This window comes from Callorhinus ursinus, unplaced genomic scaffold (genome assembly GCF_003265705.2).
Source record: "Callorhinus ursinus isolate GAN/ISIS: 27379988/994484 unplaced genomic scaffold, GSC_fseal_2.0 scaffold45, whole genome shotgun sequence".
Taxonomy (NCBI): domain Eukaryota; kingdom Metazoa; phylum Chordata; class Mammalia; order Carnivora; family Otariidae; genus Callorhinus; species Callorhinus ursinus.
The window spans coordinates 1,675,996-1,695,817 of record NW_027397107.1 but is presented as its reverse complement, the minus strand read 5'-3'; the positions used below and the strand labels follow the sequence as shown (position 1 = coordinate 1,695,817).

Below are 19,822 nucleotides of genomic sequence, written 5' to 3'. Positions count from 1 at the left end.
AAAAACATAAGAGCGCTCATTACAGTTGTTAATATTTCACTGTTAGGGTGAATGAGAAATAAAAGCGAAATGCACCCAGAGTCCCGCAGGTGTCTCCTCTCCCAGACAAGCAGGGAGACTGGAGCGGATGACCAGCTTGAGTGCCTCACAGAAATAATGATGACAGGTCAATGAGCAGAGCCGCCTGAACGGGGGTCCCCGGCGGCCCGCTCTCATGAGCTGCTATCTGGGCCCAGACCAGGGCCCGGCCAAGTCCTGTGACCCAAGGCTGAAACCATCTCTGGACTCTGGGAGATGGGGAGCTTAATCACAGCTGATTGGGACTTGTGACTCATGCATGAGGGGCTTTCCGGCCGGAGCCCTCAGGGACCCACATGGCTCGGGCTCTCCTCAGATTATCACAAAGAATCTGGGCTGGAACAGCTTGTGGGGGGTGGTCCGTTCACTCAGCAGCAGCTGGGAACTCCTGTCTGGGATGGGGAAGGACAGGCTGCACCCCGCAAGACCTTTCCTTGGCTGTGCAAACAGGTATTTGACAAACCTGGCTCCTTACAGTCCCCGGGTTACCCTTTTCCACACCTGAGGCCCAGCTGGGGAGCGGGGCACTTCCTAAACAGGGCAGCACCCCAGGTCCCGGATAGGAGGTCTCCAGCTTCTGCTCCCCGGGATCAAGGTCTACCGGAGTTCAGCGGCCTCAGGGGGGTGAGGGGGGAGCTTGGGGAAGGCCACAGACACGGAGACCTCGCTCCCTCTGGGCTCCTCGGGTAGCTCGCTGTGCTGCTTGCCATCTGAACCCCACCCCTCGGGGCAGGATCACCTCAAAAGCTCTGGGCCCTTCCTCAGCTCCCCTCCTTCCCCACAGTATGTGGGCTGGGGCCCGGGTCACTCAGACATGCACAAGAAATATTTCTGCAGCAAACCAGCCCCTGAACTTTTACCTGATCCCTCCCATCTTCCACCCCTGACATCAGCACCGCCTCCAACTCAGGAGCCTGTAACCCAAATATCCCGAGCATTCCCCGGAAGATGAGAATGTGCTCCGCATCCCGTAGAAAGCCCCATCCTTCCCCGTAAGTATCACCTCTAACACCATGGAGGCCAGCTTTCCCAGCCGGCCAGTAAGCCTTCCTCCCATCAGTGAGGGCCCCGATTTCCCATGGGGAGTCACCTCCCCCTAACCTTTAGGCCCACGCGCCTGGGGCAGAGACCTGGCCTCACACCCTAGCTGAGACTCCCTCGGCACAGTAACTGGGCAGGGCAGGGCGGGTGGCCCACGCGGAGCCCAGGGAGCCGGTCCTGGGATATTTGCAGAGAAGGCAGTCTGTTTCTGCCGGTGTTGCTGAGCTGGTAGTGGAAGCTCAGAGCTACAGCTAATAGACATAGAGCTTCAGCTAATAAACACCTCTGCTGAATGAGGAGGGCCTGCCGGAGAATCCGCCCAGCCCAGGCCAACCCCCTTCTGGGTATAGCGTCTGTCCCAAAGGAACTGCAATCAGGATCTCAAAGAGGTGTCTGCATCCCATGTTCGTAACCGCCAAAATACACAAACAAGCCCGATGCCCCCTGACAGATAGATGGACACAGAAAACGTGGTACACACGTACAATGGAATATCATTCAGCCTTAAGAAAAAAAAAAAGGAAATCTTATCGTTTGCAACAGCATGGATGAACCTGGAGGCCGCTATGCTAAGTGACATGAGTCTGTCTCCAAAAAAGCACTGCATGATTCCCGTTCTGGAGAAATCTAAAGTAGTCAGTTCAGAAGCGGAGAACAGAAGGACGGTTTCCAGAGGCTGGGGGTCGGAGAACTGGGGAGGTGGTGCTTACTGGGTACAAAGTTTCAGTCATGCCAGGTGGATAGTTCTAGAGTCTGCTGGGCAACACTGTGTCTGTGGTTAACAAGGCAGAAATGCGTGCTTTAAAACATGGTAATGAGGATAGAGCTCATATCCAGTGTTCTTACCACAAAAACAGAGGAAGAATGAAAAGAAGGAAGGAAAGAAAAAAGCCACAAAAAAACCACAAGGAAATTTCTGGCGGTGCTGGATACGCTCAGCACCTTGACGGTGGTGACCGTATCGTGGATGCACGCATACGTCCACACTCATCGAAATGTACGCACTGAGTATGTGCAATGTTTTGTACATCAGCATGCCTAACACAACAAAGCTAGGAGATGGGGAGAAGAAGTCCAGCCGATTCCTGTTATCTACTGTAGTTAGGTTTTATCGCCACGGCAATCACCAAGTTCGCAAACACTGAGCGGCTGCTCCGGGGAAGACGGGCTCCTGCCAGCCTCCGGACACAGCCTGGTTGTCACCCCGTGGATACAGAACCGAGTCTTACGTGTGTTTCTGCGTAAAGACACCTTACTGAATGCTGTTCTCCATTACCCCCAAATAGCCAGCCACCAGCACCGTGCCTCAAGTCTGAGAAGCTGCTTGGACACACGACCGCCCCCCCCGCCCCCCATGGTGCAGCCTGCACTCAACCACCAGCACTCGAGGGTCATTTTAAACTGCAAGATCACCATCAAAAAGCACAAAAATGCAAACAAAAAGGCACGAAATACACTAGAAGAAGAGTGCTTATTTCCAGCGAAAAAGGGCTGGAACAGGGCAGAGCATCATCTCATTTGACCTTGGCTAGAAACGTGCGCACCCGTGACTCCAGTCTTCACCCCCCAACCCCCGCCCGTGCACAAGTGCAAATGCCCGCGAACGCTCCCTGCATACTGGTTTTGGGGTTACAAACAAATTTTGCTAAGAGGCAAATTTGCAAGTACAAAGCCCCGGATAATGAGGAATGACTGTTACCAGTGTTTGATCAGTGTCTGTGCCTGAAGCCGGAAAGCCCTTCCAGGGATGTGAGCCGAAGTTCCTTTACCACTCAAGCCAGCTGGGGTTGGTTTTCCGTCACTTGAACCCAAGCTGGCTGCTCAGCTACTTTTCTGTAGGCGTAGAGGTCTCTGCGGGCGCCTGGGTGGCCCCTTCGGTGGAGCATCTGCCTTCAGCTCAGGTCATGGTCTCAGGGGTCCTGGATCAAGCCCCACATCAGGCTCCCTGCTCGGTGGGCAGCCTGCTTCTCCCTCTCCACCTCTCATCTCTGGGAGGAAGGCACCACCGCCTGGCGACCAGCCCCTAGGACCCTCTAGAATCCTGCGTCCTCAACGTTCCGATCATGCCTACGAAGGGAGAGTCCCGTTGTCCCCAGGCACTGGGGGACAGAGCCTCCAGGTTTACGAGCAGAGTTGCTCAGCTTGAGATGCGGGTCCCTTTCAGCTCCTGCTGAGATAAGCCCTTGAGAGACATGGGGCTCTCATGAGCCACGACGAGAGCACCTCAGCCATGCCCACCTCAGCCCACCGCCCATCCGAGTCCTGGGGAAGGGACATGCTTGCTCCTGAGCGTCCGGGGCCAATGCTGCCCGTCTCCCCACGGGCCCTGCCAGCCAGCGAGCAGGTCCACGGGGTGGGATGCCACGGGGCCCGTGGCCCGGGGCATAGCTCTTCATCCTCCAGCTTCTCCTCCAGCTCCCCCCATTTCTTGAATCAGTGCATTCACTTCTACACGGGGGCCATGGGCCCGTGGAGAATGCGAGCTGGGAATTTCCTGGGCGGGGAGGAGGGGAAGGAGGGTCAGAAAGGGAGACCCAGAACAGGGCCTCGGGCTGCTTGCCTGGCTTCTTCTCTACCAGCACCTTTGCCGTGGGTGAGGGCTCCACCCTCCCCTCCTGCATGAACCCCGGCAGACGGAGCCTGGCCCACGCCTCTGCAACGGGGACAGGTAACTCCACTGGCACCTCAGCTGCAGACCCTGCGACTCTGTGTAAGCACCCTACCCCGGGGGCCCTGCCAGCGCGGGAATGTGTGGGCCCACAGCCATCACGGGGTGACTTGTCCCCTCCTGCCGAGCCCACTCAATGCCCTGCAAGCCAGCACAGGCCACCTGCAGGTCCCACGGACAAGGCCCGGCCCCCTGCCCCACACCCTCCCACCCTGACCCCCACTGGGCGGCGGGGGGCATGGCCCTGCCTGCCAGGCCTGCAATGAAGAGACAGGAGGTTGAGACTCCAGTCCAGTGACCGGAGGCATCATGTCATCCCCGAGGTTTGTTATTCTGAGTCTCAGTACAGTACATGTTGGCTGATCACAGAGCCCAGCCCCCGCCCCATCCTGAGCGCCCACGAAACCCGAGGCCCGTCCAAGCCGCAGCTCCCCGCTGCACTGAGCTCTTCCAAGCTCCCCCCACTGGGTCTACGAGCTTTTAGGCTGTATGTGCTGGGAGTCACCTCACATCTCTGCAGCCCTGGGAGAACCAGTCCTCTCTTCCTCGCTGAGCACAGGAACCTCTCCCCAGCCTGCCCTGCTCCTTGTTAGAGGAGTTCAAGCAGAAGGAAGCTCAGAGGGCTTGCTGGTCACTGTCCACCAGGTCTTCTGTCTTCTTGGGGGAATGCCTCCACTACACGAGCTCTGGCGGCCAGGGCCACCATCCAGGGCACACCCCGAGGACACTCTGTCCAAATGGGGTTCACACTGTCCCTTTAAACTCTGCCATTAAAGCTTCCCATGGACAGAAGAGTCCACTCCACTCTGGTGAGTCAGTTAGCTAAACCCATGGCCAGAGCCTGACCTCCCCGTGGCCATCACGCCCCCTGCCATCTGCCCCAGCCCAGGCTCCAGACTGGGTTTCACAAAGCCACCTCCTGTGGTCAGACACAGAAGTCTAGGGAAAGATGGCTCTTGCCGGAAAAGGCGATTTTAGCTGTCAACAGCTAAATTTATTTATTTTCCTTTTCATATCCCTCTGGAATGCTTAGTTTTGTAAGGTGTCTTCCTCAGAAATTTCTACATGGAGCTCTCTAGCTCAGCTCAAGGCTGGGACAGCAGAGCGCGTCTGAGTCTGTTTTAGCGCCGTCATTCGACCTACGCATGGAGCTCCGTGCCGGGCCAGGTGTCACGGTTACAGAGACACAGAGGGGAGCACAGCACAGACCCCGTCCTCACACCTGAACCCCCTGCCCTCCCCCTCCTCTTATACGGCACTGACACCAACGCCAAGAACATTCCTAGCATCTCCAGAAACAGCTGTACTCTGTCACTTCTGAAAACACTCAACTCAGGCTTATCAGGAGTGTTATGGGCTGGACTGGGTCCCCTCAAAATCAGTATATTGAAGCCCCAACCCCCAGAACCTCAGAACGGGACTGCATTTGGAGATGGGGCCTTTAAGGAGGTGATCCACATCAAATAAAGCCATGAGAGTGGGGCCCTAATCTCCTGTGACTGGTGTCCTTACAGGAGGAGAGAGACATCAGGGGTGCCCGGGCGCAAAGCAGACCCATGAGGACACAGTGAGCAGGTGCCACCAACAAGGCAAGGAGAGAGGCTCCGGAGAAACCAAAACCGCCAACATCTGGATCTTGGACTTCTAGAGTCCAAGACGGAGAGAAAATAAATTTCTGCTGTTCAGGCCACGTTCTGTGGTATGTCTTATGGCAGCCCGAGCAGACTCATACAATCAGCAAAGCACTGACTCATTCGCTAGGCTTCAGCTGAACGCCTACTATGTGCAAAGCACTGAGGGAGGCTCTGTGGGCAGACACAGAAGTAAATGCACACCCAGCTGCTCTCGAGACGGCAGGGGCCTGACAGCACAAATACACCCACCATACAGAGGAATGCAAATATTACAGCACAGTTGGCCCTACCCCAACACTTGTTCGGAAAATGCAAATGTGTTCTAATGTGAGCGATGGATGGGGGAAACAACTTGCGCATAATGCGAATTTTGTGTCTGCTTATGCGTGATTTTGTCCGCAAGAAGCACTAGATGAACACAGAAAAGTGCACCCAGCCGAACGGAACCACACAGGCACACACACATGCACAAACACCTCGGACACCTGCCAGCCCCAGGTTGTCATGTGTTATGAGTCACCCCGTCCGTATCTGCTGTCACAACTCTCTTTGGACGTCTAACTTCACAGGACTATCCTTGGACCACCGCACAAAAACACACAAGGGGCAACCCTTCCAGGACTCACCTCCACGAGTAAATCTCACGCCAGCCTCAAGGTCCAGAGCCATAGTTATGCTTATATTTATGAATTTCTTAGGCATTTAATGTATAAAATTACGCTCCCATTTCTACTAGGTTCCTATTCTTGTTTCTCGGTCAGTGATTCACTCTTGACTGTGTGGTCCTAACCCATTTCTTCCCCATAAGCCCTGCAGTTTTTATTTCAAGAGTTTGTTTACTGCAGTGATTGCCAGGAACATGCATGTTGCATTATAGCAGAACGGGCTTTACTTAAATGTTGCAATAAGGAACTCCATGGCAGCAAACTAAAGCCTAGGTAATAAACGCCCATGACCAAGATCACACGTGATGAAACACTTGAGGCATAAACCTCGTTACAGAATATGTGGTTCTGGCTAATGTACCAATATCTCCTCCTAGTGACAACATCCCCTAATTGCAGGTAAAACACAGGAAAAAAATGAATTAAAAAAAATTCAAGTATTAAAAATGAATTTTCAGGGGCGCCTGGGTGTCTCAGATGGTTAAGTGTCTGCCTTCGGCTCAGGTCATGATCCTAGGGCCCTGGGATCGAGCCCCACATCGGGCTCCCTGCTTGGTGGGGAACCTGCTTCTCCCTCTCCCTCTACTGTTCCCCCTATTTGTGCTCTCTTGCTCTCTCTGTCAAATAAATAAAATCTTTAAAAAAAAATGAATTTTTCAAAAGTTACAGGGTAAATGAAGCCATTGCACAAGCCGAGTCAAATATATGCCTTCACCTTTAGGCAACTTTTTCTGACCTCCAGCTTCCTGATCTGTTGACTGAAAGACATTTGTCTCCAGGGTCAAACAGCCTCATGGAGGGAGCCCCACTGACCTGTCATTGAGTTCTCTGAGGTGCACAGCTGCTCCCTCAGCTTCTCCACGTCGTCGGGATGCACCTGTTCATACAAGGTGCTTCCAAACCACTCCGACTGGGGCTGGTTCAGAACGGGGGTGACGGAGTCAGACACGTAAATCACTCGTCCCGTCTCTGCCGCGACTACAAACAGAAATCCATCGGCAGCTTCGAGGATGAGGTGCTTCAGTTCCTGGGAAGAAAGGACCAAGATGATGAGAGAGCGCGGACAAACCCCGTCTAATTACATTTTCACATCAGCAACCTTCACCTTTTATTCCCTCACTGTGACACAAAAATAGTTGTAGAAACTTAGATTGCTTTTTATAATGGAAAAATAAGCTTAAAATGCACAAAGCTTGTCCTAGCTCTAAGATTCAGCTACTGTGAACACTGTTGGCCCTGATCTAACCAGCCCTCTCTTCGGGAGAGAGGAAACTTCCAGCCCGGGGGGGGTGGGGGTGGGGGTGGGGTGGGGGGGGGGATGGAAAGCAAGGAGTGATCACCAGAACGTGCCGGGCTGTCAGAGGTGTGAACAGCCTCACCTATATCTTCAAAATGCACAAGAAGGGCCCAGCACACAGTGCTCCGTATAAAAGGTGGCAGGAAGGGAAGGGGAAGAGAGAGTGGAGAGCGAAGGACGGTCGCCCAGCCGCTGCGCCCACACTGATGGTGCACGCCCGCTCGCTCTCGTCCCGCACTCCCAGCCGGCAGCGTATACAAGAGTCTCTCCTCACATCAGCACGTCTGTCAAACTTCCAGGACTCCTGGACAGACACTCAGAGCAATGCTGGGAGGCGGTCCGGCACAGCCCATTGTCCATATCACTTTAGAGTGAGAAGAGAGGTTAGCGGCCCCAGCCCTGGGGTCACGTTGACTCACCAGGCTCATGACTGTCACAAAAGGCAGGAAGAAAGCTGCTTGGAATCAATGAATGGGCAGCAGGAAGCCCTGCCATCATCCCCAGAGGGGTGTGAATGGAGCCAAGTCAACTTTGTTAAAAGATGCCTTTTCTTTGCCTGAAGGCAGCTCAAGTGTGGCTGCCTACCCGTCATTCTCACATCAAGCTCAATGCAATGGGCTCCGTTCCTCGGGACGGAGGAGCTAACGCCCCGGCATGCCCCTGCGCCCACAGGTGTGCCTCCGAACACCCCTCACGCTGATGACGTTCCAAAGAACAAAGGTCAGCAGTCGGCAAACACTTCTTGCTGGGAATCCTTTGTTCGGATGTCACCTGACACAGAAGCCTCACGGGAACACCAATTATGCCCCAGCTGCACACATGCAAAAGGTGGGACTCTGACGCCACTGGCCCGGCCCCAGGGCACTCCAAGGACCCAAAGATCAGAAAACGGGGGTCTGCTGCTCGTGAGCAGAATCTGGGGGGCTCTAAGCCCTTGGCTGGGTCAGAATCCTTACATCCTCTGCCTGGGGACCTACGGTGGAAGGAGACTATACAGCATTGTCTAAGGAAAAGTTTATTTTGTCCATTTCCCTTGCCTTGCACTTCTGCTGATCCGTGTCTCCTGGCCGCTCCCTTAGCGCAGAGAATGGGTCAGCGGTTTTATTTTCAGTGTCGGAAGAGCTTCCAACAGGAAGGACTAAAACACGGAGCAGGAAGTCTGGGAAAACTGGAGGGCGGCGGCAGAGGCTGAGGGCTGTGGGAAGGTTTACGGGACGGAGCCTCACCTTCATCACAGCCTCTCTGCCCACACTCCCCCACCCCGCCCCCAGGTTTGTCTTCTGGGAGCCTGTCACTCGTGATCAAGGTCCCGAGCCTCTGCTCTCCGGTTAAACCAACAGGAAGGCTTGCGAGCGTGGGTTCTGGAAGAAAAGGCGGCTCTCATCCACAGCTCTTAGCTGTGCACCTCTGGGCATGTTACTGTGCTCCGCTTCCGTTTCTTCCAATGGTTCTTCTCAGTGGGATTTTGTGAGTTTAAATGAGGTCTTGTCAACTATCATATGATTTCACTCATATGTGGAATTTAAGAAACAAAACAGGATCATAGGGGAACAGAGGAAAAAATAAAACAAGATGAAATCAGAGAGGGAGACAAACCATAAGGGACTCTTAACTCTAGGAAACAAACTGTGGGTTGCTGGAGCGGAGGGGGGTGGAGGGATGGGGTAACTGGGGGGTGGGCATTAAGGAGGGCACGTGACGGAATGAGCACTGGGTGCTGTATGCATCTGATGAATCACTGAATTCTATCCCTGAAACTAATAATACACTATATGTTAATTAATTGAATTTAAATAAAATTAAATTCAATTAAAAAAATAAAAATAAATGAGGTCTTATGTGTGGAGGCTTGGCAAGGGCTTGGCACACAGTCGGTGCTTAATACATGCAGCTGCTGTTAACATCAACCATGTGCCAAGGAACCAAGGGAGAAATACGGGCTGGACGCGCAGGATGTGCATGACTGCCTTCTGCCTCACTTCCTAATCCTCGGTCATAAGGATGAGGAGATTCACTTCAAACATGGACCTGGCAGGATTTTTGTGAATTAAGCGCAGATAAAGAGCGTTGTTCTTACCCCCGCGGCTAGGGGCCGTGTAACACGTTTCTGTCCCCCCTTGATCACACTGCGCCCAGGAAGCCCCACAACCACAGGAGGTGGGGGTGACCCCTGCGTCCCCTACGGAGGGCAGACGGGGCTGGGCGCCAAGCTCCCGGTGCTCCCGGTCACGGCCACCGCACAGCCACACCCCTGCGAGGTGAGGCACCCTGTGGCCCCCAGGATGGCGGAAAAGGAAGCCTCTGCCACAGGGCAGGCGGTCACCCACGTCCGCTCCCTCTCCTTTCCCTTTTTCCGAACCTCACCCCCGACTCGAACAGGTCCCGGCTCCGGCAGAACGGACAGTTCTGTCTCCAGACTCCCCTTTTGCTCCTGCCTCCCCCGAGGCCCTGCTTTCACGTTCTTCCCCCGCGTGTCAAGCCCCCACTCTCCGTCTCTCTGGGCGCGCTCCGGGGCCCCCTCAGAGCCAGGCGATGCTGGGGAGCCCTGGGGATGAAATCCTCCCTCACGTGGGGCTCTGCCCCTCCTGCACCCCCAGAGCACACTGTCCCACGACCGCCTCCCGGCCTGGCCCCCCCGCCCACCACCGCACGCCAAAGACTTCCAGACCCACCCTTCTGTTCTTCCTGCGAAAGCCCTCAGCGTCAGGGAGGCCCGAAGCCCCTGCTCCTTTCCGAGATGAGCCAACCGAAGCTGACAGCGTCTGTGGATTTGCCCTCCGCCCGGCGCCCAGAAGAGCTGAGCACAGAGCACAGGCCTTGGGTTCCTGCAGTGGTTTGTACAATCTGTAAAATACGAGCCCCGCCCCCAGCCATGTGGCGCCTTTGCTCTTCCCAACCCTTCAAGGCCTGTCCAGCGGTGAGAAGGGTGACTCCGGGGCCCAACCCACCTGCGCCGGCTCCTGGCCCGGCCGCCGAGCCATCCGTGGACACCCTCCAGGCCAACGGCAGACCCTTTCTAAGCCACAGCTTCCTTGTCTACACAGCAGGGACCAATACTTGGAGTACGCGCAAAAACGCACGGAGACGGAGGACCCCGGCCCGGCCCAGGGCACCGGTCAGTGGAGCGCCCGCCATGCTGATCCTGTCACAATGATCACCACGACCGCCCCAAACTGCCACCAGCCTGGCGTCAGCACCACCGCCCGCAGAACGTGCGTCACACGGACCAGCTCCGTGTCACACGTGGCGCACAGCGAGGCTCATGAAGGTTAACGGGACACGTAAAAGCAGAAGGCACAAAGGCCGCACGAACACTGCCGTGGAGAAAGGAAGTGAAATTTCCTGATCTCACCCGTTCCTCAACCTTGAGCCCCTCTTCCCCGGGTCGCTTCGCTCACCCCGGGGACAGCTACTCTGTCCCCTTCCCAGTGACGCCGTCAGCCGAGGAAGGCCCGCGCGCAGCAGATCGCGGTACCTGCTCCGTCAGGAAGGAAGGCTTGTAGGCGCCGTCCGTGGATTTGTTCCCGGTGCCCCTCATGGACTTCATGTGCGACACGGCCATGCGGAGGATGGTGAGCTTGTCCGGCTTGCGGGCCAGCGCGCTGCACGTGGGCACCATGTCCGACAGCTCCGTGATGTACTGTGTCATCTTGTTCCGCCGCCGCCTCTCGATCTCGCTGTGGTTCTCTCTTCCCGAAAGCACAAGAGCAGGGCGGGGGGAAAGAGACGCGTCAGATCGGAGGTCACCATTGAACAGGACAAAATAGGGCACACCTGTGGGCACAAAGGGACCGAGAGCCACTCCGCCTCCTAGCGGCTGGTGCTCTGCACGCATGTGGGCGCGGCGGCTCGCAGACGCCCCGATCGGCCTTTGTCTCTGCGCGGGGGCCACACAGGCCGCTACGGGGCCCCGTCTCCCCTGGAAATGTGTCCCGAACCCTCCCATCACTCCCACGCACCCAAGTATGCTTCTCTAAGCACGGACAGTTCAGGCCGCGGGAGGTGAACCAACAGGGCTCCATCCACACACCGGGATCTGTGCGTGGCGGGCAGACCCTGCACGTTCACACACGCCTGCACGCTCATGGAGTCATGGTCCGTGGGGATGTGTGCCTTCCTTCGGCCCTCGCGTAAGATGCACCACGTGGCCTCGCCACCCTTCCATCACTAAGTGGGTGGCAATGCCACAGACAGACCTCTGCTCTAGGCCCCACACACCCTCTGCCGAGAACAGGTGCACCCCTGGCTTATTCACCAGCCGACTGGCCAATTAAAATTTAAAAAGCACCATGAGGGATTACTGAATTCAACCTCTGTGATGTGTTAAGATGAAAAACTAGCAGAAAGGACGGTCGAATGTTTGCCTCTTGGTATTATTACCTTTAGGATGAAAGACAGTAAAAGCCAGCTCAGCTCCACAACCCTGGCAGGAAGCTGTTACTTGGATTTAAAGAACGGTCTGGAAAGACACGAGACGTCTGCAGTAGGATTTAGGGCTTCACCGGACTCCGAGCAGGAGAGGGACACGGACCGCACACAAGGAACAACGTGGATGAGGCTGCCTGCCCACCCCGCGTGTACCGAGTTGGCTGAACACCCACCCTCCCAACCGGGCAACAGATGGGCCATCGGGCACAACCACACGCCGGCCCCAGCCGCGCACACTGAGGGCCCCTGCCCGCGCCAGCAGGGGAAGGCAGGCCTGCAGCAGAGCTCACGGTGCTGGGGCGAGCTGACCCCGGCAGCCCGGCGGGCACCTTCCCCCTCCGTCCGAGGAGTGTGCTGAGCCAGGCACCGTGGGGAGGGGCCGAGAGGAGACAAGCATCGCCCGCTCCCGTCCTCCAGCAGCCGGGGGGTTGGCCAGGAGGGTGAGGCAGCGCCTTGCACAGTGGAAAGGAAGCCTGGATAGAGCTAAATGCTATGAAAGGCACGTGGAGCATAAAAACCACAGGGTAGAAGGAGAAAGGACAGAGGTGGCGGCCCAGGGGGCCACAGCGCTGGAGGGGCGGGCCTCGACCCAGCAGCGGGACCAGCAGGCGTATTCCGGGAGACCAGCAGGGTCAGAAAGGCACGGGCAGCCGGATGGAGGGCAGGCTCGGCCTGGGAAGCAGTGAGGAACGGGGAGCACGAGAAGTGGGGTGCTGCCCAATTCCAGAGGGAAAGCTGGGAGAACCGTGAGCTGACAGCTGAGCCCCAGGAGTGGTGCAAACTCCCGGAGGTGGCGCCAGGGCCCCGCTCCTCGGGGCAGACACCACCCAGGGAAGGACGCCCACCATTCGGGAGGAACGGCTCTCGGGTGATTGGCTAGGGCTTGCTTACTGTGGGGAGTGGGGAGGCAGCCACAGGAAGGGGGTGGGGGCAATCACGGAGAACGGGGGCACTAGGTCAAGGCATTCCCGCGTGCTCCAAGGAACGCCGGCTCCTTCCCTGGAAGATCCTCTCCACCGTTCCAAAGTGGGTAAAGAAGTCACGGGAGCCCACCCGGAACCGGCCCTCCTCGCCGTCCCCCTCCCTGTGCCCTGCACCATGCACCTGGTGCACCGCTCTGGCCCCGGGACTCCGGGGAAGGCTGGGCGAGCCTCATCGGGCGCTCTGCCCCATCCCCCAGGCCAGCTTGCAGACGGGTAGGAGACACGGTGCAGAAAATGCTGCCCGGGGCTGCGGAAGGGGGTGTGACGCTGGGCAGGAAGTCCGGCCACTCAGGGACAGTGGTCACGATGCAGGATGCAGCCTATCCACTCTGCCCGCCCCGCACGCCTTCCCTCCCGTCTCCTGCCCAGATGCTCTCCTGAGGCGAACGTGCATCCTCCTCCCTGACAGCAGGAAGGGAGCCTGCATCTTGCTGGGCTTTCAGGGAACACCCTTCCTGTCCTGGCCAGCCCTCCCTGGGCAGCAGGGCAGAACATCAGGAGAGTCGAGAAGTCCCAAGGAAAGCCATTTTATGCAGCCCCACGACGAGGCGGGCCACAGGCCCTGCAGGAGGACCCACAGAGGCACAGCCAGTTGGGACGTTTCCCTGGCTTCTCAGGCTTCCCCTGAGAGGGGCAAAGGATGTTTCCTCCCTGGGAAGGAGGCAGGTGCCCTGCCCCCCCCGGGGCGCCATGCAAGGCAGTTTTCTGCAAGACACCCATGTGTCTAGGCTGAAGATAAGGTTCCGTGCAACACAGAGGTGGAGGCGGAGAAAGCCCCAGCCCTCCAAAGAGGGGCCTTTGAAAGCCCAGCCTCTGATCACCCCTGCCCCCCACGGGACACACCCCCTCCATGTTTATACAGCAGTTTCCAGCTCCCCAGGGCCTCAGCGATCACCGCATCTGACCCCCTCTCCCCCCCAGCCCACCAACCACCCTCTGTGGAAGAGGGGCCTGAGGCTCAGAGAGGTGCTGACTTAGCAGGACCTGAGCCAGGCTCCTCAATGGCGTGCTCCCTGGTCCTGGATCTGGAGCCAGAATGCCCCTGCCTGAGAGGCAAAGACAGCTAAGGCATCAAGGGGGGAGGGAAACGCCTGGCAGCTTCCAGAGAGACACAGCTCAGGACGACTGATGACCCCAGAGATGATTTACTCCCCAACAAAGTCCTGCTATTATCCGGACACTGTCACTGCAAGTCAAGTTTCATCTCTGCAGGACCGAAGCCGAGGAGTGGGCAGCCAGACAAGGTGAGAAAGGCACCAAAACCACGTCAAGCACACGAGCGCCAAACATCTCTACGAAGAGCAGACTGGCCCACATCGGCCTGAGGAGAGAGAGCGGGCTCCACCGGAAACAGATTTCATTCCAAAGCGTCTTGACCTTAATCCTAACCCCAACCAATGAAACCAAACCTCCCAACCAAACTCCCTGCTCATCTGGTTGCTTGTGGGCCCCTCTCTGCCAAGGTCAACCCAGCTTGTCTGCAACGCCCTTCTGGTTCATGAGCTCCAAGGAAGCTGAGGTACAGAGAAGTCTAGAAAGTCTGGGAATGTTCCTCTTGGGTCTGCTGAATCTCTCCTTGCTGTAAAGAGAGCTGACATGGCCAATGCACGTGTGCCAGATGGGGTGGCCGGTCAGATGACAGAGGACAACCTTTGCTGCTTCCTGGCCATCTTCCCTGCCTCAGAAGTACTTTGAGCATCTTCCCACCTAGAAACAAGATACCCAGCTTTCTCAGCTACAACGCAGTCTAAGAATTATGGGAAACAACAACCCTCCACTTTGTCGGCCAGGAAAGATCTCTGCAGGACAGCCCGCCCCACAAATTTCTTCCCTTATCAACACGGCTTTCATCATCATACAGGGTGGTAAATTCAGATGGAAGGCTTAAAACTAAAATATCATCACAATCTGTCAAACCAGAAAAAATGCACACAAGCGTAAACATTGCACAGAATCAAGCAGAAAGTATCAAAATAGATGGGATGAAAAATAGAAGGCCAACCATGTAGAAACCTGCCTATCACTAATATCCTCACTTTTGGATGACGTTAGAGGCTCACTGGCTCAACTCTACAAAATATAAGCCGTTAACTCCGGGAAGAGACAAGTCACCCAGACGGTGGGACCTCGGGAAGGTCACTTAGACCCATTCGTGAAGGGTGGGAGAGCCCAGTAAGACCTCCAGGGTTTGGGGTTCCAAGCTTACAGGTCACCCCACGCCCGTGGCCGGGTTCACAGCCGGAGACATGAGAGCACCTGAAAGGTCGTTTGGATGTTTGGAGAAAGGGTACAGAATGAGCCCAAATACAACAAAAATCCAGTTGATGACATACAGTGAACAAGAATGACAGGTTTGGGAGTGAGCACTCAGCTGTTCCCGAGTTATAAATCTAACCTTACAAATGTGTGGATGAGTCGTGTTTCCATTCCTTTCTTTTAATGAACCACGCACGCACATGTACACACATATATGTAAACCACAACGAAGGGCACGGCGTGTAGCTCTGACCTTTGGTGACAGCTCTGGGACGTCAGCCGTCCCACCCACGCAACAATATTCCCGCCGCTCCGCACTGGTGGCAGCTGACCCCAGCTGCGGCACAGGAAGAAATCCCGGGACTCATCAGAAAATGTACCACTGGGCTGGGGGCCACGAAGGGAGGAAGAAGGGCCTGAACCACGGCGCCGTATGAGGAAAGGGTTTGGCCTCTCCTCCAGGGGGACTGCTGGCCCTGCTGGGCGGGATGAGTGCTTGCCCCCCCAGGTGGGCCAGGGCCGGGGGGCTCATGCTGGCCTCCACAGAGGGTCTGCCCCACTCCCAGCTGCCGGGGAGACTCGTCTTTGGAGGGAGCTTTCTGGTGTGTGATGGGTTTTCCCGGAGACAGCCAGTTCCCTGAGGTCAGGCTGCCCTCCCCAGACATGGCCCCAGGACAGAGGTCGCTCTGCACCCTGGCTCCTCTCGGCCTCTCTGGGCGAAACGCCCCTCCTGTGACATGCAGGCCCGCGTCTCTACCACCCGAGAGACCCTTGTCCCTGTGGCCCGTGGACTGCACCAGCGGATGCCGCCCGGTGCGGGGGCCCTGCCCCAGCACACCCAACAGCCGCGGCGCCAGGGCGCAGGTAGCCCACCCTCTGTCGTCACCCCCTTCCCGGGAGCCTTCCCTCCTCCAGCAGACCTCCGCCAAACGCTCCCAGGGCTGCAGCGTCCCCCTATCTGCGCATGGCTCCGCAGCGCCCCGGCTGCCAGGGAGCCGGCTGTTCCCCCACGCAGGCCCTTCCTCATCTGGGGGGCGCAGAGGCTAACGATGCGTCTGAGGCCGGAGTCTGGGCTGCCCCCGGGCGGACTCCGAGGGCGCCAACAGGGGAAGGAGTGGAGGAGCACAAGAGCCCACTGGCTGCGGCAGACGAGGGCTCCCTTCTGTGAGCCTCCAGGCGCCCTTCCCTGTCTCATGGGGATCAAGCCTCACGCCTTCCCGGCTCCCGGCCTCACTCGGGCTGCTCTTGGAGCTGTCCTCTGCTCAACGCCAGCCGCCTGGGTGTCCACCCCTCTGCTGCCCCTGCCCAGTACCCCAGCCCTACACCCTGGGGGAGTGGGCACCCCTGTATCCAAGCCACTGGCCGTCACTCTAAGAAAACGGACTGCCTTCCTGTGTGACTGGGGCCACAGGTCCCGAAGACAAATGGCGACATGAGGTCCGACGGTGGGCAGGACGACTGAACCTCAGACCACCCTCAAGGAAGGCTGGGAAGGCTGGCTGAACGGACGTCAGGGATGGGAGGCACGGCTCCGCACCCTGGTCAGCTTCTGAGGCACAAAACCGCGCTGGGTGCCGGCCCGCGCCTCAGCTGCCCTCTCGCCCGGGGCTTCTTGGGGCTGACTGTAAGCAGAAGGGCTGGGGCAGGAGCGGCCCCCAGGTGGGCCAGGCACCACACTGGCGGGACCCCACCCCTGCCCTGCACGGTGGCCGCGGCCACTGGCCCAGGGGAGGGTGGGGGTGCTGTGCACACGGCCCCAACCCTGAGCGGCTCAGGTGCACCTGCCGGCTCACGGGTCGTCGGCCACCCCGCCGGGAGACGGCGGTGCGACCCCGGGACCCTACAGATGCAACCGAGAAAGAAGCACCAGCCTAAGTTGCAAACCCGCCCCAGCCTCCCCTCTTGTTTTTAACATGCAGGGGAAGGCTGTGGCCGCAGAAGCCTCGGTCTGAACTCTAAGTAGAACCGGACTTGCTGACAGCCATAGGAGACCATTGCCCAGAGGCCAGGGTTTGTTTCTCAATGACGGGCCTTCAGACAATGAACTCCTTGTATCCTGCACTGTGATTTCATCGTTGACACCGATCTTCGATGTCAAGCGAAGGTCACTCCGCATCTCTGCCCGTCTGTCCTGAGACCCCAGAAATCATCATTTCCTGAGCTCGACCCGGTCTGGAATGTTATCTCGAGGGGGATCCTGACCCAGAGACATCAAGAGTCGTCATCTCCTCAGGAAGGGAGGCTGTGTGGGGTGAGCACAGACCAGGACAGGGAGGCACGTGCCCACATTCCCAAGGCTAGTTCTGTCTCGGGAACAAAGCGCTCCCTGCGGTTAGAGCTTTTCCCAAGAAACAGGTGACATCCGAGCTGGGGCCCCGCTGGCACCAAGGGACATCCCCACACTTCTGCTACCGGCACTCATGCCTTGTTCTGATTAGAAACTCCGGGGTCGTTACGGAGCAGAGCGTTCTCCATGTGTCCTCTCTGTGGTCTCCCCCAGAGCTGAGGCGCAGGACGGTGCACAGTATGTTTGCTACGGATGTGCAGGCTCCGGGGAGGCCCGGGCACGGCAACGGGACACCTGTGCCTCTCTGGTTTGGGGAGGAAGTGGGCTCAGTCACAGCCACTGCCTTGGGGTGAGCAGCCTGGGGAGGTCCGTGGGCCCGGGGCTCCCCACGGACATCGTTCTTCTAAGAACCAGGCTGTCAATCTAAACTGTGAAGTGCAGACAGCACAGGAAGGGACCCATCGCCAGGGGCAGGTTTTCAAGTTCATCAGCAGCCAGGAATTAGGACTGCCGGGAGGTGGGGAGGAACGTCCAGGCAGGCCGCTCCGTGAGTGGACCCAGGACAGATGGGCACTTTGCTAAGATCGATGGCATGATCTGTGCCTCTCTCTCAACACTCCCAAACCTCCTACTTAACTTCAACGAAACAAAACCAGAAAAACGAGAGGAAAAAAGGAAGAAAGGGAGAGAGAAAGAGGAACGGGCCGAGGGGCGGCTGCCCTGATGTGCTGACCGCCAGCAGCACCCGTGGCCTACTGTCCTTTCCGGGACACGGTCTGCACTCAGGTCAGCCCCCCGAGCCTGGCTCCCACGCCGCAGTCCTAGGGCTCGCATCCAGGACAGGGCCACCCCGGTTCCTTGCGTGTCCCCTTACTGTCTATGGTAGGAAAAGAGGCTGTATCTTGATTGTCTTTTCTAAACTTGAGCTCTAGTCTGTCTTTTCAAAAGGAGTCTCTAAAACTCGGCGGTCAGTGCTCCATCTGAAGGGCGACCAGAGCTCATACCGCGTTAGCACCCTCCCTCGGCGATGCCAGCCGGGGTGCCGCCCGTCCCGGTCAAACGCGGGCACAGGGCGAGGGACAAGCCGGGGCTCAGACGACAGACCACGGCATTCTCAGTGACAGAAGACACCGAATCCCTGCGTATCCCTCCCACGGTGACAGCTGGCCGTTGGCTTCCAAGGAGCGTAAACTCACCTTGAAAATTTGCTGGGCCCCTCTCCATCCTCCTCATCAAAGTCCATCCTGAAAAGCCAAGAGCATGAGGAGACTCATTACAGACAGAACATTTCCCAGGTGACCCAAGCTGCTAGCACCACCCAGGGGGTCTCGTTCAGTCGGACGGACGTGTCCCAGTCCCAACCCTCAGGAAACGCCACAGTCAGCAAGCAGGCTGGGGACCAGAGGGGGCAAAGGAAGGGCCTCTGTGTGAGCGCCTTGCGTTGTATGGTTGGGAACCCGAGCAACAGTGCTGTGGCGCCAACCCAGGCCCTTGGGGTCCCGCACAGGCCGCCGGCCGCTTGCTCGGCTCAACGCCCCCTGTGTCCCCCCGCAACTCTGGGGGCTCCTGCCCCCCTCCACCTCGTTTATTCTGCACCGAGACCGCATTTTGCACTTTATTTTGCGGTACATCGTCAGCAGGCTCAAAAAGCTCAAGGGGCTCAGAAAACAGGAAACTTTAAGAGCGATAGACGAATTAGCTCAGGTTGTGTGGCTTCAGAATGTGGCCGGTCTGGACGAGTCAAAGTGAAAAGGGCGTTTCAGGCCACTGTCCCCGCAAGTCCAAACCCAAACAAAGGCAAGGGGACCGAGAAACAGTTATCTGGGACCTGAGCGACTCCAAGTACTCATTCGTCTGCTTGTTGAAACTCACCAAAGACTCAGAGCCCACTTTCCTGGGCCTCTCAATATAAACATAAAACTAAAAAGTCTTGATAGGTATTTGTTTAACTAATACCCCAAACTCTCCTTCTCGAAACACCAATCCTAAGGTCAATTAACATTACCCCTGAAGATGCTGGGGTCATTAATTAGTATTAAACTGTACCCAGAATGTTCCAAGAGCAAAGTGAGAAATAGTGCAGATGTCCTGGTTCTCCTGGACATTCAGGGAGAGGGGGGCTGCTTGGGGAAAAACACCCCAGAGCCATGGCATTGTCCTGCCCGTTCTTAGTGGGCCCGAGGGCCCAAGCAAGGTACAGTCCCGAGGACTCCCAGCAGAAGGGAGAAGGGCCTGCCTGTAGCCAGGACGAGAGCTCGCCTCGGAGCAGCTCAGCACAGGACTGCAGGGTGTGCCAGCCCGTAGGGAACGGGATCCCCACCCTGGCTCTAGGTGAGCAGTGGTGACTCGGGGAAGGAACGGGAAGCCCAGGCCACCAGGAACGGCCGGGTGCAGAGGCAGAGCCATCCCTGCACACGCACACGCACACTCTCTCTCTTTCTCTCTCTCTCTCTCTCACACACACACACACACACACACACACACA

At 57.3% G+C, this 19,822-nt stretch overlaps 1 protein-coding gene across 9 annotated transcripts in view; it reads right to left on the bottom strand.

Moving 5' to 3' along the window:
- ARNT2 (aryl hydrocarbon receptor nuclear translocator 2) overlaps positions 1–19,822 on the bottom strand; it is a 190,423-nt gene that overhangs the window by 101,954 nt on the left and 68,647 nt on the right. For all 9 annotated transcript variants that reach the window (XM_073882167.1, XM_073882161.1, XM_025893128.2 and 6 more), the window contains 3 exons: positions 18,534–18,581; positions 10,859–11,072; positions 6,900–7,113 (listed from right to left, as the gene is read on the bottom strand). In XM_073882167.1, the coding sequence (XP_073738268.1) occupies positions 6,900–7,113; positions 10,859–11,072; positions 18,534–18,581 (476 nt within the window). The remainder of the gene's footprint in view (positions 1–6,899; positions 7,114–10,858; positions 11,073–18,533; positions 18,582–19,822) is intronic.